This window comes from Diabrotica undecimpunctata, chromosome 10 (assembly GCF_040954645.1).
Source record: "Diabrotica undecimpunctata isolate CICGRU chromosome 10, icDiaUnde3, whole genome shotgun sequence".
Taxonomy (NCBI): domain Eukaryota; kingdom Metazoa; phylum Arthropoda; class Insecta; order Coleoptera; family Chrysomelidae; genus Diabrotica; species Diabrotica undecimpunctata.
Genome location: NC_092812.1, coordinates 71,991,974 through 72,017,634, shown reverse-complemented (window position 1 = coordinate 72,017,634; position 25,661 = coordinate 71,991,974). Strand labels below are relative to the sequence as shown.

The window sequence follows — 25,661 nt, the reverse complement described above, 5'->3', positions numbered from 1 at the left end:
TTGAAATACATTTTGCTCATTTTATTAATTTTTCTTAGAATTAACATCTTTAGTTTATTATTAAAATGTAGTCAGCTGAATGCTTCATACCTTTATATTTACACGTTTTTGCATCTTTTTAAATAAATATTATAACGAAGTTCTAAATTTTGTAAGTCATCTCTCCTAGAATTACCCTATACTTAATTATATTTGATATTTTAAATATATTTTTATATAGTGAATTTTAACATTTTTTATTTTTATGATACTTGCACTTTACGAATATTTTCATTCTGTTTTGATATCAGTATTTTAAGTTTTTCTTTTTGTTTTAGGAATATCGCTTTTCTGTTTTTTTTTGGGGATTCAAAGATTTAAAAACAGTAGCGCCCTTTTTTAAAGAGTTCTTTTTTGTTGTTTTGTGTCTATCATTCTTGTGTTTCTCACCTCTATAAAAGATCCCGTCCATAACCTACCAGGACTGAGCAACGGTGCCTTCGAGTCACCTAGTGTATCACTGGTCTAAGTTTACTTCTTTGTAATTTAGTTCACTAAATATAGTACAAATCATAAAGTTTTATTACCATATTATCATGATTCACTAGAAGGAGGAAAAGGTAGAACTAGAAATCGAAGGGAAATTTTGTCAATCGAAAAATATAATTTATTTATGAAGCCTAGACTGTAAGGCGACGCCGGACCAGTTAAGGGTTAAAACTATCATATCATTTATCAACAAAATGACAATAAATTAGTTTTAGAGCTTACAAGCAAGATAAGATCTATTTCTAAAATATAACGTGAAATAGGACGAAGAAAGGCGGACGGGGATACTCAGGGACAGGAGCCATAAAAATCCATAAACGTAAAGCGGAAAATGTAACCACGTCAAACTTATTTTGCGTCAATGTAACCTAAATGATTATGATTTATGTGTTGCGTTCCTTTTCTCAAACAATTGGAATTTGCACGCAACGCAAACAAAATTATTGACGACAATTATTACTTTTGTATGAAAATTACGAGAAACCTACCAAAAACAGGAGGTAAAGTTTATTGAAAACTTTACCTCGTGTAAAAGGATTATGATGTGACGCGAATGATTATTTAGATTTTTGAAGAGTATATTAGTATTAAATAATATAGAATATTATTTATTGGGTCAAGATTCTGTATTTATTATACAAACATCGGATAACTGTTCTGATTGTTTTGTGTGACATGTAAAGTGTCATGATCCTTGAAGCCACGCTTCTGCTCTATAAGCAATTTGTGTGAATGCCAGAATACACTTTTACATGCAATTGGAAAATAACTATAAAAGTAGACTTCGACAAGTCATCGTCTCGTTATTGTCCCTTAACTACTTAACACTTAAAAGAACCTGCGCGTGCTCCCGGAATAATGCTTTTTCCGCAGTATTTACATGCTGATCCTACGGCTTTTGTTAAGTAGTTACCGTAAGTAGTTAAGTAAAGTAAAAATTAATTATGAAATAAGAAAATAAAAAGAAGAAGAAACTGAAAAACAAGGAAACTCAATTTGATCAAGAACAGCGATTTTAAGTGAAAGAGTCGGTTATGTACAGTACATTCAACCAACTTACACCTCTAAACGATTTACAGAATTCGCAGAAAACCTTTCGTTGTAGTAAAAGGCACGGTAAACTGCACTGGTGTTCTCCATAATGTTTAACACTTTGCTAAATTTTAGGTATAAAATAAATATATGTGTCATTAACCCGTTGTTCATAGTTTTGCATATTTTGTTACATTTTTTGTTAATAAATAGTACTCTTGTAACTCCAGTTGAGAACTCCAGTGCAGTTTACCATTAATCGTTGAGAGGTGTAAGTTGGTTAAATGTACTGTAACGATATATACTGGTGAGAGACAATGAAACGGACATAGATTTGTAAATGCTTGGAATGTAAAAACGTAAGGGCTCTATCATGATAAATTTACTATCTTTAAAGGGAATTTCAGTTGAAAATACGTCTATTTATATCTATATATAATACGTATAATCTAACTATGAAAGCTGTGCAATAACTCAAGCAAGATGTTTGGGAGCGCAATGACTCTACTGTCTGGCGATTTCCACTCCACTGTATCTTATTGACGTATAAAGTCAATTTCTTTCCTATCTCTTCAACCTCTTCATACTCATTGGTCAACCACTCTTTCTTTGTGTTTCGCAACTGTATGTAAATAATAATTAAATATTAAATGAAAATTATTGCTACGTCGTACCGAGAACCCCATCTAATTGCCAGTGGTACGAATCAAATGAGCAGAGTTCACCACTCATTTAAAGTATTAAGCAACAATGCTTCTTCCACCTACAAGGTCGCCCCCACCGGGATTTCCTGTATAGAGCAGGCTATCAGGAGATGCATTTTGGAATCTTAGCTCCTTTGTTCCTGGTCTGCAGCGAGACGGACTTCTCTTTAGCTACGGGGTAGCACTCTGCTATCGCAATTATCCCACGTTAACATACAAGCTTTGAGTAAACACATTATTTGTTGTACATATACATTGTTGCTGTTATACAGGGATGAGTGCCTTAAGAACCGGCAAAATAACGCAAAAGATAGAAAACATAATACATTGTGAAATAAAAAGAGATGAAAGTAGTAGAGGTGAGAAATTATCGATATAAACGTATAATTTACTTTACATTACATTAGCATTATCGAAAATTTCCCACCTTTAGACGTTAGCTTATGAGCTGGTTGACTTCAGTCATAGTCATACGTATCACGTAATGTAAGTAAAAACAGTTTAAGTATGAGTATTTTTTTATTAAAAATTAAAGTATTGATCAATAATAAACTATGATTTGAGACGTCGCATACACTCTTCTCAATACATAATTATCATAGCTTGTTATTCTGTATTCGTGAACACAGAATTAATTATCAAATTACTACTAATTAAACTGTTTATTTACATTTGCTTTATTGCCTTTAATTAGTTTTTACTTTATGCGAAATTTAAAAAATGTTAATGTTCGACGTCATACTTGTAATATTATGACTGAAGTCAACTAGCTCATAAGCTAACGTCTAAAGGTGGGAAACTATCGATAGTCCTAATATAATGTAATGTAAATTAGAGGTTTCTATCGATAGTTTCCCACCTCTACTACTTTCATCTCTTTTTATTTCACAACGTATTATGTTTTCTATCTTTTGTGTTATTTTGCCAGTTCTTAAGGCACTCATCACTGTATATTTAAGACTTGTTTACACGGGTAGAGTTGTGAGGAGAGTAGAATAGCGAGTAGAGTCGACTCTACTCGCTACTCTACCAAAAATGGCTTGATACCGTTTACACGAGGAGAGTTACAAGTATAGTACCGATGCAATGACAGCGTCCCTATGCACTCTCCTACTTACTCTACTCTACCAGAATTAACCGCGTTCCATGGGTAGAGTGCGCAGGCAAGTGAACATTTTGGCGGTGGTGGTGGTAGTAGAGTAGAGTTACTTTGCCACATGTTGCTAGTCACTCTACTCTACCACCTACAATGCACTCTACTTGCTACTCTACTGCGCTGAGCGTTTTTACGGGTAGAGTTACTCTACTCTACCAAGTACTTGCATCATTACTCTACCCGTGTAAACGGGTCTTAAGTACCGTTTACTTGCATAACATTGTTTTATACATGTGTTGCAAATTTATATTGTTATGCTGAATTATTTCATATTCTGTCGCGTGTTGAGAACTTTTTAACCGATAAGAACATTTTACATTTGCTTAGACATTTTTACTGTATTGTATAATTGCATTTTTTTCCACTGATTCTATTTCATTGGGTTTATTAATAACTATATTAATACCACTATTATGGCGTACAATTCACGTGCTGATTTTAACGAATTGTTTTAATTTCACTATTAATAATTGAATGTGTCTTTTATTGCTAATTTTACTTTGAATTGTGTTTATTAATTTTTATAGTAAGTCCAATAAAATTCATGACTTTTGTATCCGATTGCATGTTGTGTGTCTTTATAAACAAGATTGATTTATTTTACACCAATTAACTGTATTATTATATATAGTGAATATTTTTTATCAGTATAACATGTATAACATTAATTTACCCAGTCATTTACCGAATTTCAAATTGCTTTGACATTAATTCGTTTATCACACCTTCGATCCTATTCAGGTATATTATAATAGCTTGCTTTCAGAGGGTCAATTTATTGGCGACCTGCGTTGATGGTCCAGTCATTATCTTATTTCTAAGATGTACTCGTAAATCTTTTGTATTATTGTAGCTTGTGTACCTCTTATACACTTATTTACGGCAATAAATAAATATTGGCTTTTATATCTTTGTCACGTCGCAACTAATTTGTAGATACTAATGATTTGAAATTAAATGTATGTATGATTTTACCTGTTTTAAATAGAGCTTACTATAGTCTTCTTGATTATTATTTGTCTATCGTAATATACATACTCGAAGAGGAGAAATCAGTAGGTTCTAGATTGTACGTATATGTCCATACTTCCTTTCTGATATCCTCATACATTATATAGAGGTCATCGTATACGCAGAAAGCGACATAATGGTCCTTCGAGCCGGATAGTATTCTTCTTTTACTGCTTTTATGTGTGTTTAGAGTTCTCCGCTTGAAGAGATTCGTTGTCGCTTATTTGAACCATCTCTAGTTGCGGTTTCCTAATTGTAGGAGCCTAGTCGGTTGTGATAACCATTTATTGGGGTATATCTTTTATCCTGAAAGATACCCAGTCTGTAGAGACATCCCTTCTTATGTTCATAAAAAACATATATATTCTGTTATTGCAACTATTTCTCTATTAAATCTGTTATGTTTGCAGGAACATTAAACATATATACTATAATCATTTCATATCGGGGCATGGTCGCTGCCAGGATTATTTTCAGGGGGGTGCATCTGCTTTTCAGAGATGCACATACTTTGATTGACACATACTATTAACCAATATAAAATACAGAACTACACATGTATAGATAAGCACTTTCTTTCCAGACAGAGGGGTGCAATTGCTCCCCGGTGCCCATATATTGGAGTATTTCTTTTCTTTTATAAGATACCCGGTCTGTAAAGGAATTTCTACTTTTTGTTCTTGTTTATGTTTTTTTATTGTAGATACGCGTTCGACTATTACAAGTATTTCTTTAGTGTTATTTCTCTATTAAAGAGAAATGCCAGGGAATTAAAGTTACTTCGCAATCTTGTTCTTCTTTGTCTTGTGAATTTTTATATATTAGCTGCTCCACTTTAGGAATCCATTTTAGGAATACCGAAAAAGTTAGGTAAACTTATACAAATGACTTTGGAGAGTTCCAAGGCCATGGTGAGAATAGATGGAGCTATAACGGAGGCATTTCATATTGAAAATGGAGTTAGGCAAGGTGATGCCATATTAGAAACACTTTTTAATATAATTTTGGAAGCTGTTATCAGAAAAGTAGATATGATCGGCTGTATGAATACAAGTTCCGCTCAAATATGCACATATGCGGGTGATGTTGCCATAATAAGCTGCAATAGAAGGGTATTAACCGAAAAAGCTATAGATTTGAAACAGGAAGCCGCTGCATTTGGTCTAAATATAAAAGAAAGGAAAACAAAATATATGGAGTGCCCAAAGTCAAATCGACATGAGAATCTGGAGGTACACAACCATACCTACGAATATGCCTCCACCTTTCCCTACCTAGCCCCAATAATAAATGTCAGCAACGTCAGTCAAGAAATACAAACACGGATTCTTACCCGTAATCAGTGCTTTTATGCATAAAAAGACTGCATAGAATGCAAGAACTGCAAGAATAAAAAGTAAGTAACTGAATCGCGAGTTTAATCTTAGAATCTACAAAACAGTAATTAGACTAGTGATCACATATGGATATGAAACATGAGCCTTTCAACCTCTGATAAAAATCAATTGAGGATATTTTAGCGCATAATACTGAAAAAATATTTGGACGAACTAATTGTAGCCATGGTTCGTAAAGAATAAAAATTAACTATCAGCTGGATGAATTAATGCAAAGCACAGATGTCTATCTTTCTTATGTTTCTCACCTCTATAACGACCCCGCCCATAATTTACCAGGCCGGAACAACGGTGCGTTCGAGTCACATATTGTCTCAGTACTCTAAGTTTACTTCTTAGTAATTTAGGTCACTATGTATGGTACACTATAATTTTTGTCTTGAATATTATTGAAGCTTTCCTTTTGTTAGATATTTTCTTTTTATTTCATCTACCTTTAAACATATTTATAAGGGGTTTTAGAGAACTGAATTTCGCATTTTTCTCCCTATTATTTTTTTATCATTCTAATAATTTTATTTATAAAACAACGGGTTCGATAAAACACACTATCTATTTTAAAGACAATGTATAAATGTAGATTTAATATTGACTCATTGAAAATTTTTCCAACGTTGCCTCTGCCGGTGCTGAAAAATAATAATATGAAGCAATTTACTAAAATCTACCAACAATAAAAAAGCAAAGTCACAAGTGTCCACAAAACAAGCAAACGCTTCATTACGCAAACATAGATTAATAAAAAAAAACATCGTCCAAAAACGGTTTTATATAATAAACGAGTCGTAATGATTACATTGCCTCACTATGACTTCAAATCAAACGAAGAAGCCATTATAATGTCGAAGTGGGTAGTTCTAATTTGATTTTTCGAAAAACAATCCTCTAATTAGAAATAATTTTATCCAACAACAGAAATTCGCAAGACGCTAATTGAACTCATGAAATTGACATATTTTGCATAACTTCTCCCGAGTGGTATATTAATAGAACGAGAGAATTCTGCGTCGGTGGGATAATATCTCCAGAAAAACATTTTGAAATGAAGTGTCTTTATTTAAACGTTCATTACAATGGGCAAATTGATAAAATACGGAAATTGTTTCATTTAACGTGGCAACACCGGGATTGTGCAAATTCAGGGGCATCTTGTTTTCTCGTCGAATCTACTTTTAATAATTTAAATATGCCTATATACAAGCAGCTTATAAAAATTCACAAGGAAAATTAAACAGCAGGATAACTCAAATAATTAAGAGGCAAAGATTCGTCATTTATAACATAACCTAAAGTATGGGTAACCTTTTCAGAGATTAAGGCGAAACATTGAAGGATTAGAAAAGTACAATACTCAGCAATAATATCAGCAGCAATACTCGTCCTTCTTCGCAGATCTTGGTTTTTTAATCGATGCAGCAACATCATTCCCAGCAAAGACTGAGACTGTTCCATTCGTCTCTGTGCCACTCTAAATTTCAAAGCCGTAGTCTTGGTTAGAGTTATAGTTTCCGCCCAATAGGTCCTGACCGGTAATACGCATTGGTCTAATACTTTTCTTTTGAGGCTAATTGGTATGTTGGCCCTAAGTGTGTTTCGCAGTTTTCCAAAGGCTGCCCACGCTAAAGTAATTCGTCTTTTGATTTCGCATGTTTGGTTATCCCTGCTGATTCTTATTTCATGGCCCAAATACGTATATTTCTCCACCAGTTCTACCACTTTGTCTTGAATAGTTAAATGGTTATTGGGGACCATATTTGTCATAAACTTAGTTTTGGTCAAGTTCATTCTGAGGCTCACCTTCGAAAATGCAAAGTCCAATTCATTTAACATAACTGTGGCTTCTCCTAAATTATCTGTGATAAGGACAATGTTATCTGCGAAACGGAGATGGTTAAGCTTTTTGCCGTCTATTGTTACTCCTCTGTGGTCCTAATTGACCATCTTAAAGGCATACTCTAATGCCGTTATGAATAATTTCGGTAACAATGTATCTCCTTGCCTTATTCCACGTTTTATTTTTATTGGTTTTTATCGTGTATCTTAACAGTTATAGTGGCATTTTTGTAAATATTGCAAATACGTTCACTATACCTATGGTCAATCCTGCTGTCGTTCATTGGAGGTTTGTTGTATTCTATAGATTTTTCAATGACTGGCTTTACTGTATGAAGTCATTGGTACCATAATTTGAATGGAATCCTGCCTGCTCTTTCAGTTGGTAGAAATCTAATTTTTTCTCCAATGTTGATGTCACTAACCTAGTGAAGAGCTTGTATATGTGGTTCAACGGGCTAATAGGTCTATAATTTTCTAGGTCCGTTCTATCTCCATTTTTATGCAAAAGGATGGTTATAGCATTGTTCCATTATTTGGGCACCTCTCTTTGCTGCAAACATAGATTAAACAGTTTCCTTAATTTATTTAATAGCATATCTCCTCCATTTACGATAGCTTCTATTACAATTCCATCCTCTCCTGGGGCTTTGTTATTTTTCATTTTTCTTAATGTTTGTCGAATCTCATCTACCTTTATGTTTGGCATTAGTTCGGAACCTTGATTCATGATCTTCTTTGAAATGGCTGTTTGTATTCCTGTTTGATCTTCTCGTTATGGTGCCTATCCGTTACGAATGTTGTGACACTAATATGGCTATTCTGACTTTGTTGACTGCTGCCCTGAAAAGTCCGGTTAAGTTAAACCATTTTCGCAGGTTATGCAGCCAGGATATTCTTCTTCGTCCTGGACCTCTTTTCCCATGCAGTTTACCTTGAAGTATGGTCCGAAGTAGGTCATATCGTTGTTCATTGCGCATTATATAGCCCAGGTATTCTAGTTTGCGACGTTTTATGGTTACGACTAGTTCGCGCTCTTTACCCATTCTATGTAGTACTTCTTCGTTGGTAACTCTGTCTATCCAGAAAATCCTCAACATGCGTCTATAGCACCTCATCTCAAATGCTTCGAGTCTCTTCAGTGATGCTTCAGTTAAGGTCCATGACTCCACGCCATATAAAAGAACGGATACGCCATATACTTCCATATAATTCCTCGTAAAACTCTTCGACGACTCGTATTAACTCGTCTCTACGTGATATCATTTCATTTTGCTTGTTTCTTAATTTATGAATTTCGCATTTTCCATTCGATAGCTTTCCATATAGAATTTGTAGGCTGTTATATTCCTCTATAGTGTGTTTAATATTATCGGTTTTAAATTTCCTTAAATCTCTCTTAGTTGCCTTCGAAACAGTTTTATTCATTTCTCTTGTGTGACTGTCTGCATTCTTAGCGTTTCTCATTTGTCTTCTTTGATCCAACAGCGTTTCAATATATGGACTTATTTTACTATCTGATTTTCTTTTAGGACAGTGCACTCGGTGACTTTCTTGTAGTAGTAGCAGCTTATTATTGATATGTGCCTGATATTGGTTGATATCTAATGGGGGTGTCCAGATACCATGAGATTTTTTTTAAACATTATGATCATTTCTCTTTTTATGTTGATTTGCTGATTGCTGTTGATTTATTGTTGAGTTGACTTTTGCTCGTATCATTCTGATAAATACCTCAGTAAGACAACTAAGGAATAATACAGCTCAGAGTTCAGATTTAATTCATGATAAAATTAGTATTAAATTTGTACAAAAAAAATTAGAATTTTTGAAATTCTATGTAGGCGAGGAAATGAAGCACTACCAAGTACTAAACCTACCAATTTTCCGTAGTACGATTAATCGCTGTGCAACTTTTTACATTTGATTCAGGAAAGTGTCAGGAAAAATTGTGAACAAAATTCATGGTAGTAAAATGCAAATTGTATTTTGTGCATAGGAAAAATGCATTTCCAAAGTACATAGAAAATGAAAAATTTGCAACTCGACAATATCGACAGGAATGAGGTTGGACTCCTGGTGGATGTTGACCGATCGGATTTTACGAAGTCTCATTAGATTTTTAATTAAAAGAGCTACAATATAATGCTTTTTGGCATAAAAAAAGAATATTTACAAAAGTTATTTCAAAAATTAAAATTGTCAAAAAATTGACATTTTTGTTTATCAATTGTTTGTCAATTGTTTATCAAAAAACACCGTTTGTTGCACCTTAAAAGTGCCATAAAAAAATTATAACCAACAGTTTGGAGTTGCAAACACTTGAAGGTTACTCCCGACATTGCTCTTCATAACGTTGTGCTGGTTTCAAAAATTCACTGAGTAATGCACGTTTCTTTCTTTACAGCTTGAGCTATATCTCAAAAAAACAAAGTTAAAGATAATTAAAATTTTATATTATTTTTCAGTCAGAATTTCAAATGTTTTGATTCAAAACCTGATAACAATTCAACCCTGTATAAAATACCGATAAAATTCGATATAAAAAAACCCACGCGTCAAGGAAAAGGTCAGGATACGTGGGCTTTTTGAAAACTTCTTAGAAGGACTCCAGACTCGTTAATAAATATTGATTTAAAAACGTCTCCAGTGTATATTATTTGCAGCTGCGAAAATTTTTCTGCGCTTAGAATCCTAAATTCTCCGGAGACACTATTAAATTGGGTAAACAATATCAAAAAAATTTATTTGAAACCCTTGCTGGAAAAGATGTTTGATTAAATAAAAGAAAATACTATTTAAAGGAATTCAATTTCGAACCAAAATCGGGTACTACAAAAAGCAAATTAATTAGAAAATTGGATAAGAAATTTTAAAATGTCTAGTGTAAATAGAAAACGCCGAATACACTGCCCGACTTTGGAGATGGATAATTTGATTAATCATATATAATTTTTTTCAAAATATTTGTTTGTCAATAGCAAAAATTAATCTGTCCGTTAAACCTATTAAATACCGCTTTCTTCGCCACCAGTACAAATTTTATCCTATTTTTGATATTTTCCTGTATCCCTCTCTCCAATGGCACTACAGTCCAAATCGAGCTTTGGCCTCCTCCAACGTTGCCGAAGCAAATTTTGCTTCTTCCAGAATCCGCTACCACTTTATTCTCCTACTTTTTCCTTGGGCTTGATTTTGAAGGCTCTTTTTGGCAATCCTTCGGCCTGTATTTTCACGACATGGCCAGCTTATAGAAGTCTCGTGAAGTTTAATCCCGTGTCTAGTTTCTGTATTATGCCATTACCAAGACTTTCGTCGAAAACCTTGCCAGGATATTGGTCCTTTCGCAACATGGTAATTGAAATCAACAACAAGTGGCCCAAATGTTCAACGTTTCTCAGGGTATTGAGATTGGTTTCTAGGAAACTGGTGGGGATAATATACGACACAGAGATACACAAATGGTCGTACATCTCGAGCAAAATGTATCTCCAAGTATTGCATTTAGAGGAGAATATGTTACTGCTTGGTTGAAATTTCGTTGACCTCCGAATAGCAATTGTGAATTTAGCTCTAGCAAAGCTCGGTGTGACTAGTATGGGTTGGCCTTACTTAGATAGTCTCCAATGACAGCTTGATACTGCCCAGCCAAGGATGCTTGAGGAGCCTTCTGAGGCGCTACCATACCTCGTTAAAACGTGGTTGTTAATAACCACTTGACTTCAATAAATTTTCACAGTACACAAAAAATAGCTAACAGAGATAACCAAAACAAATTGCAGACACTGGAAGAAGAAGAAACATCAACGCCAGAATTGACCATAGACCAGAAATGGCAAAATATAACGAACGCCATAGAAAGCGCCGCAGTGGAAACTATAGGAAAAGAAAGGAATAACAAGAAGAAAAACCAGTGGTTTGACCAGGAGTGCGAACAAAGCTTGCATCAGAAAGCAATCGAAGAGGCTAGAGTTACTAATATGCCCTACAGATGAGAACAGGGAAGACTACAACAGAGTAAGGACTCAAACGAGAAGACTTTTGAAAAGAAAAAAGAAACAGTACCTAGAAGCGCGAATACAGCAACTGGAGGAGGAACATAGAACCGGTCAGTCTAGACAGTTTCATAAGGACCTAAAAACAATGAAGGGCAACACGACCAACAGCCCAAGATTTATAAAAGACGATGCAGGACAATTGCTCACATACGACTAAGAGATAAGCCACCAATGGAGAAAGTATTTTGAGCAATTCCTAAATACAGAAAAACCCACAACGACAGGCTACAAAGACAGTACCAGTTAGCCGAACCTGAAATACCAGGGCCCACACTAGCTGAAGTAAAGTCCACAATTACATCCCTAAAAAACCATAAAGCCCCAGGCCCAGACGGCATACAGACGGAACTACTAAAAAAAGGGGGAGAAAAGCTCCACCTTAAGATATATCGTCTTATAAGAGAAGTCTGGGAAAGAGAAGAAATACCGAAACACTGGCAGGAAAGCCTTATAGTACCTATCCACAAGAAGGGAGACAAACAAATATGTCGGAACTATACAGGAATATCGTTGAATCAATACAACGTACAAAATTATATCCATAATACTGTCTAGAAGGCTAACTCCATACGCAGAGGAAATAATAGGCGACTACCAAAGCGTATTCAGACCGGGAAGGTCGACCATAGACCAGATATTCGTCCTACGCCAGGTGTTGGAAAAAACTGGGAATTCAACCGCGATGTGCACCTAATCTTCGTGGACTTTAAACAAACTTACGATTCTGTTAGCAGAGAAGCATTGTGGGAGACCATGGTAGAAATGGGAGTACCTAGAAAGCTGGTACGATTAGCACAGGTGAGCGCAGAGAACGCTTCCGCACGAATCAGAATTGGTAGCACCACGTCGGAGGAATTCCTCATTGACACCGGGCTTAGACAAGGAGATCCTCTCGCTCCCCTGCTATTTAATTTTGCACTAGAACATGCGGTAAGGAAAGCTCAACCACAACTGACAAACGGATTTGCCGCCCAAGGCTCAAAAATACTATTGGCGTTTGCGGATGACGTGGACACAATTGCACAATCCACCAGAGATGCAAAAGAAGTTTTCACCCTATTCGAAAACGGAGCCAAGGAAGTTGGTCTGAAGGTCAACGAGGACAAGACCAAGTACATGGTGGTTACGAAGAACCCAAGACCAAGGGTTAGACAAAACGTAACAATCAATGAATACAACTTTGAAGTCGTCAAAGAATTCAAGTACCTGGGACCGATCATAACATCTGAAAATAAATATGAAAAGGACGTGGCAGCCAGGATCATTGCAGGAAACTCATTACTCATATTACTCATTAATGACCGTACTCCGGTATAATCAACCGGTATAATCAACCGCATAGAAGAAATAGTTTATCAATTTGTTTATTCTGGAGAGCGATAATTTAAACAACTGTACTTGCCCAAACAGTGACTCCACAGGTATTTTGTAAATTGCAATCGATTCTTTGAAGCTTCAGTGTTAAGGTATATTAAAAAACATTTAATTAAAAAACAGTTTGAAAATTGGGATGACTTTTTAGCTTATAAACATTTATAATAACGTTGATATTCTTTATGTCACAATGGTGAATTGCTTATGTATTTTAAATTAGAAACTCGCAAATTGAAGAACTTTTTAAGATCTACAATTTTTATTTAAACCATTTTTCTAGTTTAAACCGTTTTAAAGGCAAAAAAATGATTTTTTCACTTTTGAATATTGTTTAAAAAAAACATTTTTCTCTTTTGGTCGTCTTCTATTAAGCAGTCCTTATTCATTTTTAGGTTAGGTTAGATTAGGTTACTCTGTTACGAATTATTCGTAAAATTTTAAATAAAAAATACTTTGAAGAACAAGCTAACATAATTAATTGTGTTTATTAAAAGAGTCAAAAAATACACTTTATAAAAATCCCTACATCAGACAAAAACAAAAAACATTCATTATTGTCGATTCGCTGGATTATTATTCTAAACCTATAAATTTATCCGTCCTTATAATGTGACATATTGTACATAGTAAACATTTTGTATTATTTGTGCTGTTTCTTTTATTTTTAATATTATATAAATAGTTGGATTGTGTGGTCGTTTGTTATTTATATAGTGTCAATTTTGATTTGAATTTTGTTATTATGTACAACCAACGTTTTTATTTAATAAATATGATACGATTCGCTGAATGTTACGATATGCAACATATTCTGAAATATAATTTATATTCATACGATAAAATATATTGTTCGTACATGTATTTTCCCCAATACATAGAAAAATGAGTTCCTAGCAATATTCCATAATTTAATTATGCCTTCAAAGCGTCAACTGTAATAAGCCTGTTTATATGCCGACTTACCAAAACATTTCTAGTACTTTGACTTAAGTTCTATGGTGGCCTGCCCTTAACAAGGACTGTATACTTCATGAATTTTCAAATCAAATTTTAGTCTCGCATTTAGTACCGATGTAAAGAAAAGCAGAACACTCTTTTTGCTTTTCTTTCATGTATGTAATTTAGGTTTTAATAGTTTGTTACGCCACTGCCAAAATACTTAAAGTCTTATAGCTTTTGACAGTGACAGTAAGTCTTGTCATTATTAATTTTTATTACTGCCATAAGAGACGTTATTTTACAACCTCGTCAAAAAATGAATATATTCAGGAAGTAGTTCCGAGCAAAAAGTTGAAGAAGATATGGTTACTAGCATGGTTTGCAAAGACGGTTTTAACTTGAGTTTATTTTGTACCTCACCCGACTTAGACGGTTATTCGCAAAAAGTGGATTCCAATTACCAACTTCTCTGAACACTATAAGAGCGATAATTTACAGGTATGCAGAGAAATTCCAAGTAAATCTTGGACACAAAACTTGTAAACAAAAAGACCTCCCAAAAAAATCAGAGATAGATAAATCTCAATTTACACAATGCAGAACATTTTAATCTAGGTTTGATCAGAATTCACGGCTCGTGCACAACCGAACACTGCATTGAATTAGTGGCAGAACGGTTGAAAATTCTTGGTTTAATGATTGTATCCGACACCATTGGTATCACAACCGACGGCGCATCCGTTATGGTGAAAGTTGGCAAGCTCATGCCTTGCTATCAACAACTGTGCTATGCACATGGAATTATTTGGCTGTAGTAGACGAGTTGTATAAAAAGAAACCTCAAAGAGAAGTAGAACAAGCAGCAATAGACGACACTGATGAATATGAAGACGAAAATGAAGATATTGAGACAGAGATGAATGAAGGATTGGCAGTAACAATCGAACCAACATCCAATTGATTCCCCGTTACAGCGATCTACTCATGAAAATACGAAAAGTTGTTAAAACGTTCAAAAAATCACCTACCAAAGACGACATGTTCTTGCAAAAATATGTCAAGGAAGAGAAAGGCAAGGAATTAAGTTTGATTCTTGACTGCCGTACCAGGTGGAACAGTTTGCTCAGTATGCTGGAACGTTTCTACAGCCTAAAATTTTGCATCGATAAAGCGTTGATAGACATTGATTCTGCGATAAAATTCTCTGCTGGCGAGTGGTAAATAATCAATGAGTTGATCGCCACTCTTCAACCGGTGAAACTGGCTGTAGAAGCTCTTTGCAGAAGAGAGTCCACTTTGATAACGGCCGACACAACCTTGAAATTTGTCTTAGTCAAACTAAATAGCCAGGACTCCAGCCTTAGTGCCGAGCTATCGGAAGCACTACGCAACAGAATCGCGGAACGGTGCCTCTCTGAAGTTACAGGTACATTAGTGTACTTACAAAATCCAAAAAAGTATGACGAAGGACTAAACAATCCTGGTTATTTCCCCATGCCGAAAAAGAATGCAATGCGACAAGAAATGAAAAATTTGTTAAGTCGTATAAATAAACAAGTGATTGTGGAAACAGTGCAAGAGGACAAGTGGAATTGAAACGAGAGAGAAAACTTTTATAACAAAAAAAAAACTGGTTCTCAAAAAGATTACGAAAAGATTTTGAAAAAGGAAATGACCGTTTATGAGACCCAAGGAGTGAAAGGCGATCATTTGTCCATGGTTTACGACTACTTGATGACCTTAAAACCGACCAGCGTAGAGGCCGAAAGGACTTTCTCCGCAACCGGCTAGATGTGCAGATCTGTGCGAAGTAGGTTAGGCGATAAGACGATAGATAAAATATGTTTTTTAAGGGTCTCACTACCAAAAAAGTAAATAATTCATGTTTCTGTTGTTTAGAAATTTAGAATACAGACAGATTTTTATCATGATATCCAAAAAAAACTCGTCCTCAGTAAGCCATGGAAAAAAAACATAAACTTGTGTCAGCTCAAAATTGCCATCAATGTAATTTGCTTCAGATGAACTACTCTACGACACATAGGCAGAATGACAGATGGGCGATGGACCAAGAGGTTATTGGAATGGAGGCCAAGGGAAGACAAGAGAAGAGTCGGTCGACCACCTACAAGATGGTCTGACGATTTAAGAAGACTCAATAAAAACTGGATAAGAGCGGCGCAAGATAGACGGGGTTGGAAACATGAGGAAGAGGCCTATGTTCAGCAGTGGACTCTTGAGGCTGGATGATGAACTACTCTTACAACAGATAAGTTCATTTGGATAAAATTTCATTCGTGTCAATTCTCAGCCGACACAAGCAAAGCCCTATGTTTCACTTCCACGGCGTACTGAGTACGAGTTTTTTTTTAATCTCATGATAATTGTTGCATTTGCTCTAGCCATTTTAAGTTTGATTGATTGTAAGATTGATTGCGAATTGCGACTGATTATACGTTCTTATTTGATTATATACATCTAAGATAATTTTTATTTTGAGTTTTTATTTTATTAATTTGTATTAAAAAGCTTAAGTAATAAATGAACAAAAAAAAACATTAAAATCGGGTTTTTATTATTTTGATTCCACATTTTGCTAGATCCGCGCGGGATAAATCTTGCAAAAATCCAGCTGGACTGATAATGTTGCTGGATTACAATCCCTAGTATATACCTGTACTGTATTGTTTGTGGATAGAATAGAATATAGAAACCTATTAAAGAAAAAGAAAGGAAAAGTTATATTGTAATGCGGGGTTAATTTGTAATGTAACTTGAAATATTATGTTAGAAAATTGGTGAACAATTAAATAGATGGTATCACTTGAAGAGAATATTTAGATTATAAGTCAAAGTGTTTTTAATTTAAAAAACATCTTTGATCCGGTACATTGTTACGGATGACCCTGTATATTTGTAACTAATTTCAAAATGTGGAGCTTACATCTACCTCCTATTGTTTTACATAACTTTGTTTGGTATGTCCTATAATAACATTTAATAAACTATGTCACAAAAGGTAATTAAGTACTGTATTTTATTATCTATGTTTTAAATTCGAAGTAACAAATGCAATTTGGTACTATCTATGTTTTCTTTTCTGTTTCTTTATTGTTTGTTATGAAATTAAATAAGTCTATTTATAATACTGAAAGCTTCCTAGAATTATTATGACAATATTATCATATAATTTTATAATATATCATACTATCAAACATTTTTTGTTCAAGGAAACGATAAAAATATATTTTTTAATTCCTAATACCTAATTCCTAATAAGATTTGATTTGATTGCTTTACCAAATTGACCAAATATTAAACTTTTCTACTTTGTTCATACTTCACTCATACACGTTTTGTTCTATAAGAAATAAAAATGTAGTATTTATTTGAAAGTGATGACGAATTCCACAGAAAATATCCACTTTTTTGATTCCAAAAACATTCCAAACATTTCAAAAACAAAATAATGTTTTTGTTGTTCTCTTCATTCGCAATCTACAGGGTGAGTTGGCACAGGGTAACTATGAAACGCTTAAATTATCTCGGAAGCGGCTTGGAGGATTTTTATAGATTTTGGTGTGTAAGGGTCTTGTGAAGCGGCCGATTGATGGTGGTATTTACATTGTAGTCAGATCTTTTCCGTCTTTCTGAAATCTAATGAACTTTCTTATTTCAAATGGATTACCCTCTGTATATTTTTTGTTTTTTGAAGTCATTAAGAAATAGTTATTCTTTTTTGTGTAATATTCCCTATACCTAAATGCCATAATTTCGAAGTTATTGCTATATTTACATTATCTTAGGCGAAGTTAAATTGTTAGATGAATAAACTCGTTTAATTTGAACAATCTTCAATAATTTTATTCTAATAATATCATAACAAGGTCTACTGACCATAAATTAGTAAGAAGTTTAACAAAACTGGTGCAGTAAAATACTTATCCAAATCATAGCGCAGAAAACCATGTTATATGTATGTCAATATTTGAGTAGTAGAAAAATTAGGAATTTTAGAAAATCAGTAAAAGCGACTACAGCAGATTCTCAAAATATTGTTCGTTTACTTCAGTGCAAGCCATATGATTTTTAAATTTTTGCAGTACATTTTATATTACCCCTGAGTGCTTAATTATTCTTATCTCTGTGGTAAACTTATCTTTTGATTTCTGATTATTGTCAGATTTTGTTTTATAAACCATGTGTTTTTAGGACCATTCGATAAAAACCACCTTCCAATCCATCTTCTGGGAAACACATTATTTAGGGATTGCCTCAACAGACGAGTATCGTGCAGTGGAGCCCCATCTTGTTGCAACCAAATATTATCGTTTGGGATATTGTTCGTGAATGTTTCGAATAATGAAATTTCTACATTAAAATGTAATTGAAAATATTTACTTGGATTGGGAAATAACCGAGTCAACTCAGGTATAATACTATTTTCCAATAAATCTAAATACGCTGGACCATTTAAGTTTCACTCAATGAAAAAGGAACCAATTATTTTGTCACGTATTATTCCAGCTAATACAAGTTGTTTTATACTGTGTGTGGTATTCACGAATCCAACGAGATTTACGAGTATTACGTGACCAGTATCTACAATTATTCCGATTTACGTTCCCATTAATTAAAAAAGTGGCCTCATCGCAAAACATAACATTACTTAGAAAATTTGAATCGTTTTGATTTTAACATCTTCCCATCATTATGTCCGTAAACGCTTCACATCTATCAAAATCATAATCTGACAACTCCTGAACTTCTTCTTCTTCTTAAAGTGCCTATCCGTTCCGGATGTTGGCGATCATCACGGCTATCTTTACTTTGTTTATTACAGCGCGGAACAGTTCAGTGGTAGTCGTGTTATACCACTTTCGTAAATTTTGAAGCCAGGAAATGCGTCTTCTTCCCGGTCCTCTCTTACCATTTACTTTCCCTTGGAGATTCAGCTGGAGAAGGCCGTAACGTTCTTGATTTCTCATTACATGTCCTAGATATTCCAACTTTTTAGTTTTGACGGTCATGAGAATTTCACATTATTTCCCCATTCTACGCAGGACCTTCACATTAGTAACTCTGTCAACCCAGGATATACGTAAGATGCGCCTATAACACCACATTTCGAAAGCTTCGAGCCGATTCATAGATGCAACAGTCAGTGTCAATGCTTCCATTCCGTAGAGCAGAACTGTGAATATGTAGCAGTTCAATAGACGGCATTTTGTTTTTAATGATATGTCTCGACTGTTGAAAATGGTTCTCATTCTAACGAATGCTGATTTTGCTTTTATTATTCGCTGTTTAATTTCTGTTGAGTGGTCCCATTGGCTATTTAAATTGGTGCCTAGATATGTATATTGCTCGACTCTTTCGATATTCTGTTGGTTGATTGTAAGTTGAGCGTTTAGTATTGGTTTTTTACTAATTGTCATAAATTTGGTTTTCTTTATGTTAACAGCTAGTCCGTATCTGTTGCTGACTTCTGTTATGCGATTTGTTAATATCTGTAAGTCATTCAGATTATCGGCAAAAACTATAGTGTCATCTGCATATCTAATGTTATTCAACCATTCACCGTTTATTAGTATTCCTTTCGCACAACCGTCTAAAGCTTCCTTAAATACCCATTCAGAATAAATATTGAACAACAATGGAGACAAAATACAGCCCTGTCGTACTCCACGTTCTATTGCAATTTTATCAGTTAACTGGTCTTCTATTTTGATTTTGGCCGTTTGATTGTAGTAAATGTTTCTGATAATTCTAAGATCTTTGTTGTCAATTCCAATTTCTTGCATTAGAGTCATTAATTTGTCATGTTTTACTCTGTCAAATGCCTTCTGGTAATCTATAAAGCATACGTATATGTCACAATTCACACCCCTGCATCTCTGAAATAGCACCTGTACAGCAAAAAGGGCCTCCCGTGTCCTCCTGAAATAATCCTTTGTATTTTGTATGGATGGACTTTATTTTCACGTACAATTTTCATTACGATGTTTGCGAAATCTTAAATTCCCTGGATATTTTTTGTCTAGTATCCAAGTGAGGATCACCTTCTAACAGGACACAAACATTTTTTCTGTATACTGATTTCGATAAATGTTTTAGTGAACTAGTTTCGTTAAACTTTTTTACTAATTTATTGACAGTAGATCTTGTTAAGGAATTTCGGTTAGCATATAAATTATTAAAGATATTAAACGTTTCTTGTTGACTTACTTCTACGCATATCACCATCTTCTAGTATTAAAATTTCATTTCACTCTGTGTCGGGTATACAATCCATTGTGACTTTAAATAGACACATACAGTGTGTCCGTAAAGTATGGAATACATTCAATATTTCCTAAATGAAAAGCCTTTTTAAAAAAATTTAAAACACGTCGATTTTTAAATTTAATGTTCTACACTTTACAATAAAATTTCATTATACAAGGTGATACACATTACAGTGATGACGTCATCGGCTCTTTTTTTAAATGTAACACCCTGTATTTTAGGACATTTTTAGATAGATAAAAATGAGCTGATTTCAAAAAAGTATAATACTCGGGTCTAATGGATATAATTTAAAAGATATGCGCTTAGAAAATAAATTATTTATTATCAATTGCAAAAAAGTAGCCTACTTCTAGTTTTTGGTAAACTGTAATTATTTTTAGTAACGTTCAATAACAATTAAGTAGTCACATAATTGTACTGATTCGTGAATGTTCTGTATTATTGCTTAGAATTTATTTTAAGTAGAAATGAATTTGAGTGTAAAGCAAAGAATTGAAATACTCATGATGATTGGGTATGGAGACAAATCGCAAACTCAGTTGGAAGTGTGTAATTTATTTAATGATAAATATCCACAAATACCCATCACGCAGTCAACAGTAAGTAAGATTGAAAAGGTATTTCGAGAAACTGGTACGGTTGAAATTGCACGCAAATCAGGTCGTCCCTCTGTAAATTATGTTATAACATTAGATGTTCTACTTGCTTTTGAAAAGATGCGCATACTTCTGTTCGTAAGGTTAGTAGTGATCCCGATGTAAAACAACGGTACACAAAGTACGTAAAAGTAAGTAAAGTAAGTAAAATGCACAGTTGTACAGGAATTAAACAAGGATGATCCAGATAAAAGAATACAATTTTGCGAAATAATGATGGATAACAGCCACCAAAATCCTCTCTTGGTTTAAAATATTATTTTTTCTGATGAGGCTATATTCAAATTAAATGGCGAGGTCAACCGTCAGAATTGTAGATACTGGGCAAAAGAAAACTCCAACTGGATGCGGGAACATACACAATACCCGCAAAAGGTAAACGTATGGGCTGGCATTGTAAGAAATAAAATCATTGGATCCTACTATTTCGAAGGTAATTTAAACGGACCAGCATACCTTCAGTTTTTAAGTGGGTATCTCGTACCTACTTTAGTTAATTTATTCCCCAGTACAATTAATCTTGGAGGTATTGATAAAAGTTTATGATTTCAACAGGATGGAAAGACGTGGAAGTGCATTGGAAGACGTGGACATATTGAATGGCCAGCGAGGTCGCCAGACCTCAATCCTTTGGATCATTTTATGTGGGGTCATTTAAAGAATGTTGTTTAAAAAACGAAACCTGCGAATATTGGAGACTTAAAAACAAGAATTCGTAAAGAAATAAACAATAATTCTCAAGAAAGCATAAACAAGGTTCTACAAGAATTTGTACAACCTTTGGTTTACTGTCAAATACAACAATTTCTGTGGGCTACAATTCGAACATTTAAGATTAAGTCATGTATTAATTACCGGATTACTTTCAAGTTATTTATTATAATTTATTTATAATTCATTAATATTAGAAATCAATAAAAATTAATTTTCTAAGCGCATATCTTTCACATTATATTCGTTAGACCCCCTGTATTATACTTTTTTGGAATCAGCTCATTCTTATCTATCTAAAAATATCCTAAAATACAGGGTGTTACATTGAAAAAAAGAGCCGATGACGTCATCACTGTAGTGTGTATCACCTTGTATAATGAAATTTTATTGTAAAATGTAGAAAATTAAATTTAAAAATCGACGTGTTTTAGATTTTTTTAAAAAGGCTTTTCATTTAGGAAATATCAAATTTATTCCATACTCTACGGACACACTGTATAACAATACTAATTTATTGAAACGTCAAAGTTGTTATTGTAACAGTCATAGCCATCTAAATATATTATTTAAACTTCGGCGAAGATAATGTAAATGTAGAAATAACTCGAAATTAAGGCATTTTGGTATAGGAAACATAATATGAAAAATAATAAGTATTTCTTAAGAACTTCCAAAGACAAAAATATACAGGATGATTCATTTGAAATAAGAAAATTCATTATATTTCCAGAAAAACTGAATATCTGACAACAATGTAAATACCAGCATAATATCGTCCGCATTACCGACACTTATGCACCAAATTCTATAGCAAGCTGTTTCCGAGATAATTAAGGGGTTACATACTTAAAACTCACTCTGTAGATTGCGACTGAAGTGAAAAACAAAAGCATTATATTAAAAGTATAAAAATGGCCTTCATTTTTGTTTTCTAAAAAGGTTTGTAGGTGCTTTTGAACATACTCTACAGTGATTTTAAGTGGCATCATTTGTATACTCCAAAATCACCATTTTTTACTAATTCAATTTTTGAAATCTCGCAAAAAAGGCACGATTACCCTCGTTCCGGGTGGCGGCACTATTTTTTTCAGTTTTGAGTACTAAAGAATAAAAAAAAAATGGTCTTAAGAGTGTGCTCTCAAATTTCAAAATCAATGTTTTTGACATCAAAAAAGTAGATATTTTGTGTAGAATTCGTCATATAGATTAAATTTAATACAGATACAGATACTATATTATGTTTCATTGTACATTAATACCGACTAGTAGAAATTTCAAACAGATTCAGTTTTATATCCCCAAAACAACAAAATCCTTGGGAGTGAAAGAATTATTGCTTTAACTTAAGAAAATATGAAGTCCGCCACTGCCTTGGTTTATCTGATTCGTCTGTATGAAGTATAATATTGTTACGGATACCACAGAATCTGAAACAATCCAGTTAACTCGCAAAATTTATAAGTATGCGCACCTGGCTTGCGCAGATAGCCAGCCATTATTTAGCCGGTTCCAGTAGCGTCGTGATATAGTTGATTATTGTAAAACAATGAGAAAGTATCAATAACAGAGGAGTGGACCGCAGGAGGAGTAACCCATTAATGCCTAAATTATTATTTTTTTAATTTCAAACATATACATAATTATCAGTAATATTGATCTTAATATAAAAATATTCATGAATCTATTTTATATATTTCCATTTTTGAATTTTGACCCGACCTATAAATAGATCACTGGGCGTTAGTATTATCATAATTGCAAGTATATATGAAGGAGTTAAAAACAGTTATGGGAGTTACCATTTTTACTTGCGTCTAATAAAAATAAATTTATGTTTTATTGTACAGAATGGTACAGGACATTTTCCCTAATATGTTAGTGGTTTAGATTTACAATTTTCCATGGACATCGTCTCTGCTCTTTACGTTTATCCATCAAGTGTTCTTTCCCATCAAATTTTATATCTGTAAATACTTTACATGTTGATGTTCTCGATTCTCCTCCAGGTTACTACGATGTTATATCTTTTCTGTTGTACGGAGTTGAGTCATAGACTCTCAAAGACGCTACCTGCAAGGAAATTGAGGCTTTCGAAATATGGCTACTAGTTATTCCTGCGGTGTGGGATTAAAAAGGAAGTGTTGCTTCGAGTTACGTGGTATGATAGCCACTTTTAAGATAATACTGGCACGATCTGGATCAATAGTTCACACGACCACTAGAACCGAACTTGTCAAGAACAGTACAAGGAAGCATCGGATGTCCTACAGGATATTGCATGGAAGATTCGTTAATGAAATCTGCGATGTTTTTGCTTCTTTTATAAATTGTAATTTAAGGTTTTTATTATGACTAATTTTTTTTTTCATTTTTTATCTTTTTAATAGCGTTGAATTTCAAATGCCAAATATAGAAAAAGTATTTTCTATAACAAAATATACTTACTCTCTAATCAACTCAACAGCCTCCTCGTATTTAAGTCCAAGCTCAATAAGAGCCAGAGCCACCATGACAGGAGCTCTCCCCAGCCCAGCGATGCAATGAACGGCTACGCAGCAATCGGGATTGTCATTGAACTGTTTTTTAAGAATCTTGAACCATTCATCGACTATTTTAGTTGGCGGAAAGGTGCCGTCGTCGTAGCCTAGGTCGAAGACTTCAATATTCTGGTTGTTTAGCTCCTCCACTTTGTACGACGGTTCGCACACTCTCACTACGGCCGTTACCCGGTGTTTTTTCAGCTCCTGCAACATAAACGATGGCGTACATTAAGGATTAGTAATATACAATATAATTTGTAAGACAGTAAATAATGTTCGTGTCTAGACGTTCAAACTCTATTATATGTTTTTATGTATCTTCGATTCGAATTACAGTAATTTATTTAATGAGTTTCAGTTATTTACAGCGTGGACCACCGAAAACTTTAACTGCTAGAAAAAAATCTCGTCTAAAGAAACATAAAAAACATCAAATATTTCGCAATGCGGAACATGCTTTCAATTCGATCAGTGCATTTTTCTGGCAGTTATGTGCCCCAATTGAAAGACAGAAATTTTTGAGGACTGCAATGTCAGAATAATGATGGCATATATACACTGCAATGTAATTTTGTATATCCGATACGGACAACAATACACCGACTGACTGGAAAGTCGCCTTTCATGTAGCAATTTCGGCCTGGACAGAAAAAATATAATCGAATGCGTGGTAACACTGCATTTTGGGATGCGGGGTAATACTGCACTTTGGGTGCATTGGTAATGTGTTATAGGCCAAATCGTGCTGGTAGACCAGAGAAATTGAGAAATAAAAAGTCTTTTTCATGATACTCTGTGATACAGGTATCAAAAACTGCTTTTGATAAATTTAGTTGTATCAATATGTAATAAACAAAATATGCAAAAGATTAAACGTCATTTTTTACTATAAACAATGTAAGATCTCTATTTGATTTTAAATACTAAACGTAAAGACCGGTAGGTTATATGGAAAAGTGATGCACTTTTACTGAAAAGGCAGAGAAAATACTTTAAAATGAGAGCTTGTAAAGTTATTTTTGTTAATTTATAGCTTAATTATTGCCAAAATAGCTTCAAAAGTCGATTTTTTGAAAACGATTAATTAATTTTTCTAAAAAAATGCACAAAAAACTTTAATTTTGCGCGATAGACATGTTTTCAGCTATAAAAATTTCAAGTAGTTTCACGTAACAGTTATTCCAAAATTGAAATTGTTTACCCCAGAAGGCTATTATCTACAACGTTATTATGCATATGTACACTATTAGGTCGACATGAACTCTGAAAGCACAAAATTGAAGAGAAAGGCTTACTTTATCAGATTAAATCACTTACCAGATAAAAAAATTATGATAAATATTGTAAAATAGATTTACAAAGGTACTGTGATTTCAGGCTTATAAACGTTTAAAATAACAGCATCAACATATATAGGAAGTTTTTTTT

General features: G+C 33.8%; 1 protein-coding gene across 3 annotated transcripts in view; it reads right to left on the bottom strand.

Moving 5' to 3' along the window:
- The window catches only part of PRL-1 (protein-tyrosine phosphatase 4A family member PRL-1), a 134,868-nt gene that overhangs the window by 3,732 nt on the left and 105,475 nt on the right, over window positions 1–25,661 (bottom strand). For all 3 annotated transcript variants that reach the window (XM_072546638.1, XM_072546640.1, XM_072546639.1), the window contains exon 3: window positions 24,139–24,437. In XM_072546638.1, coding sequence (XP_072402739.1) covers window positions 24,139–24,437 — 299 coding nt within the window. The remainder of the gene's footprint in view (window positions 1–24,138; window positions 24,438–25,661) is intronic.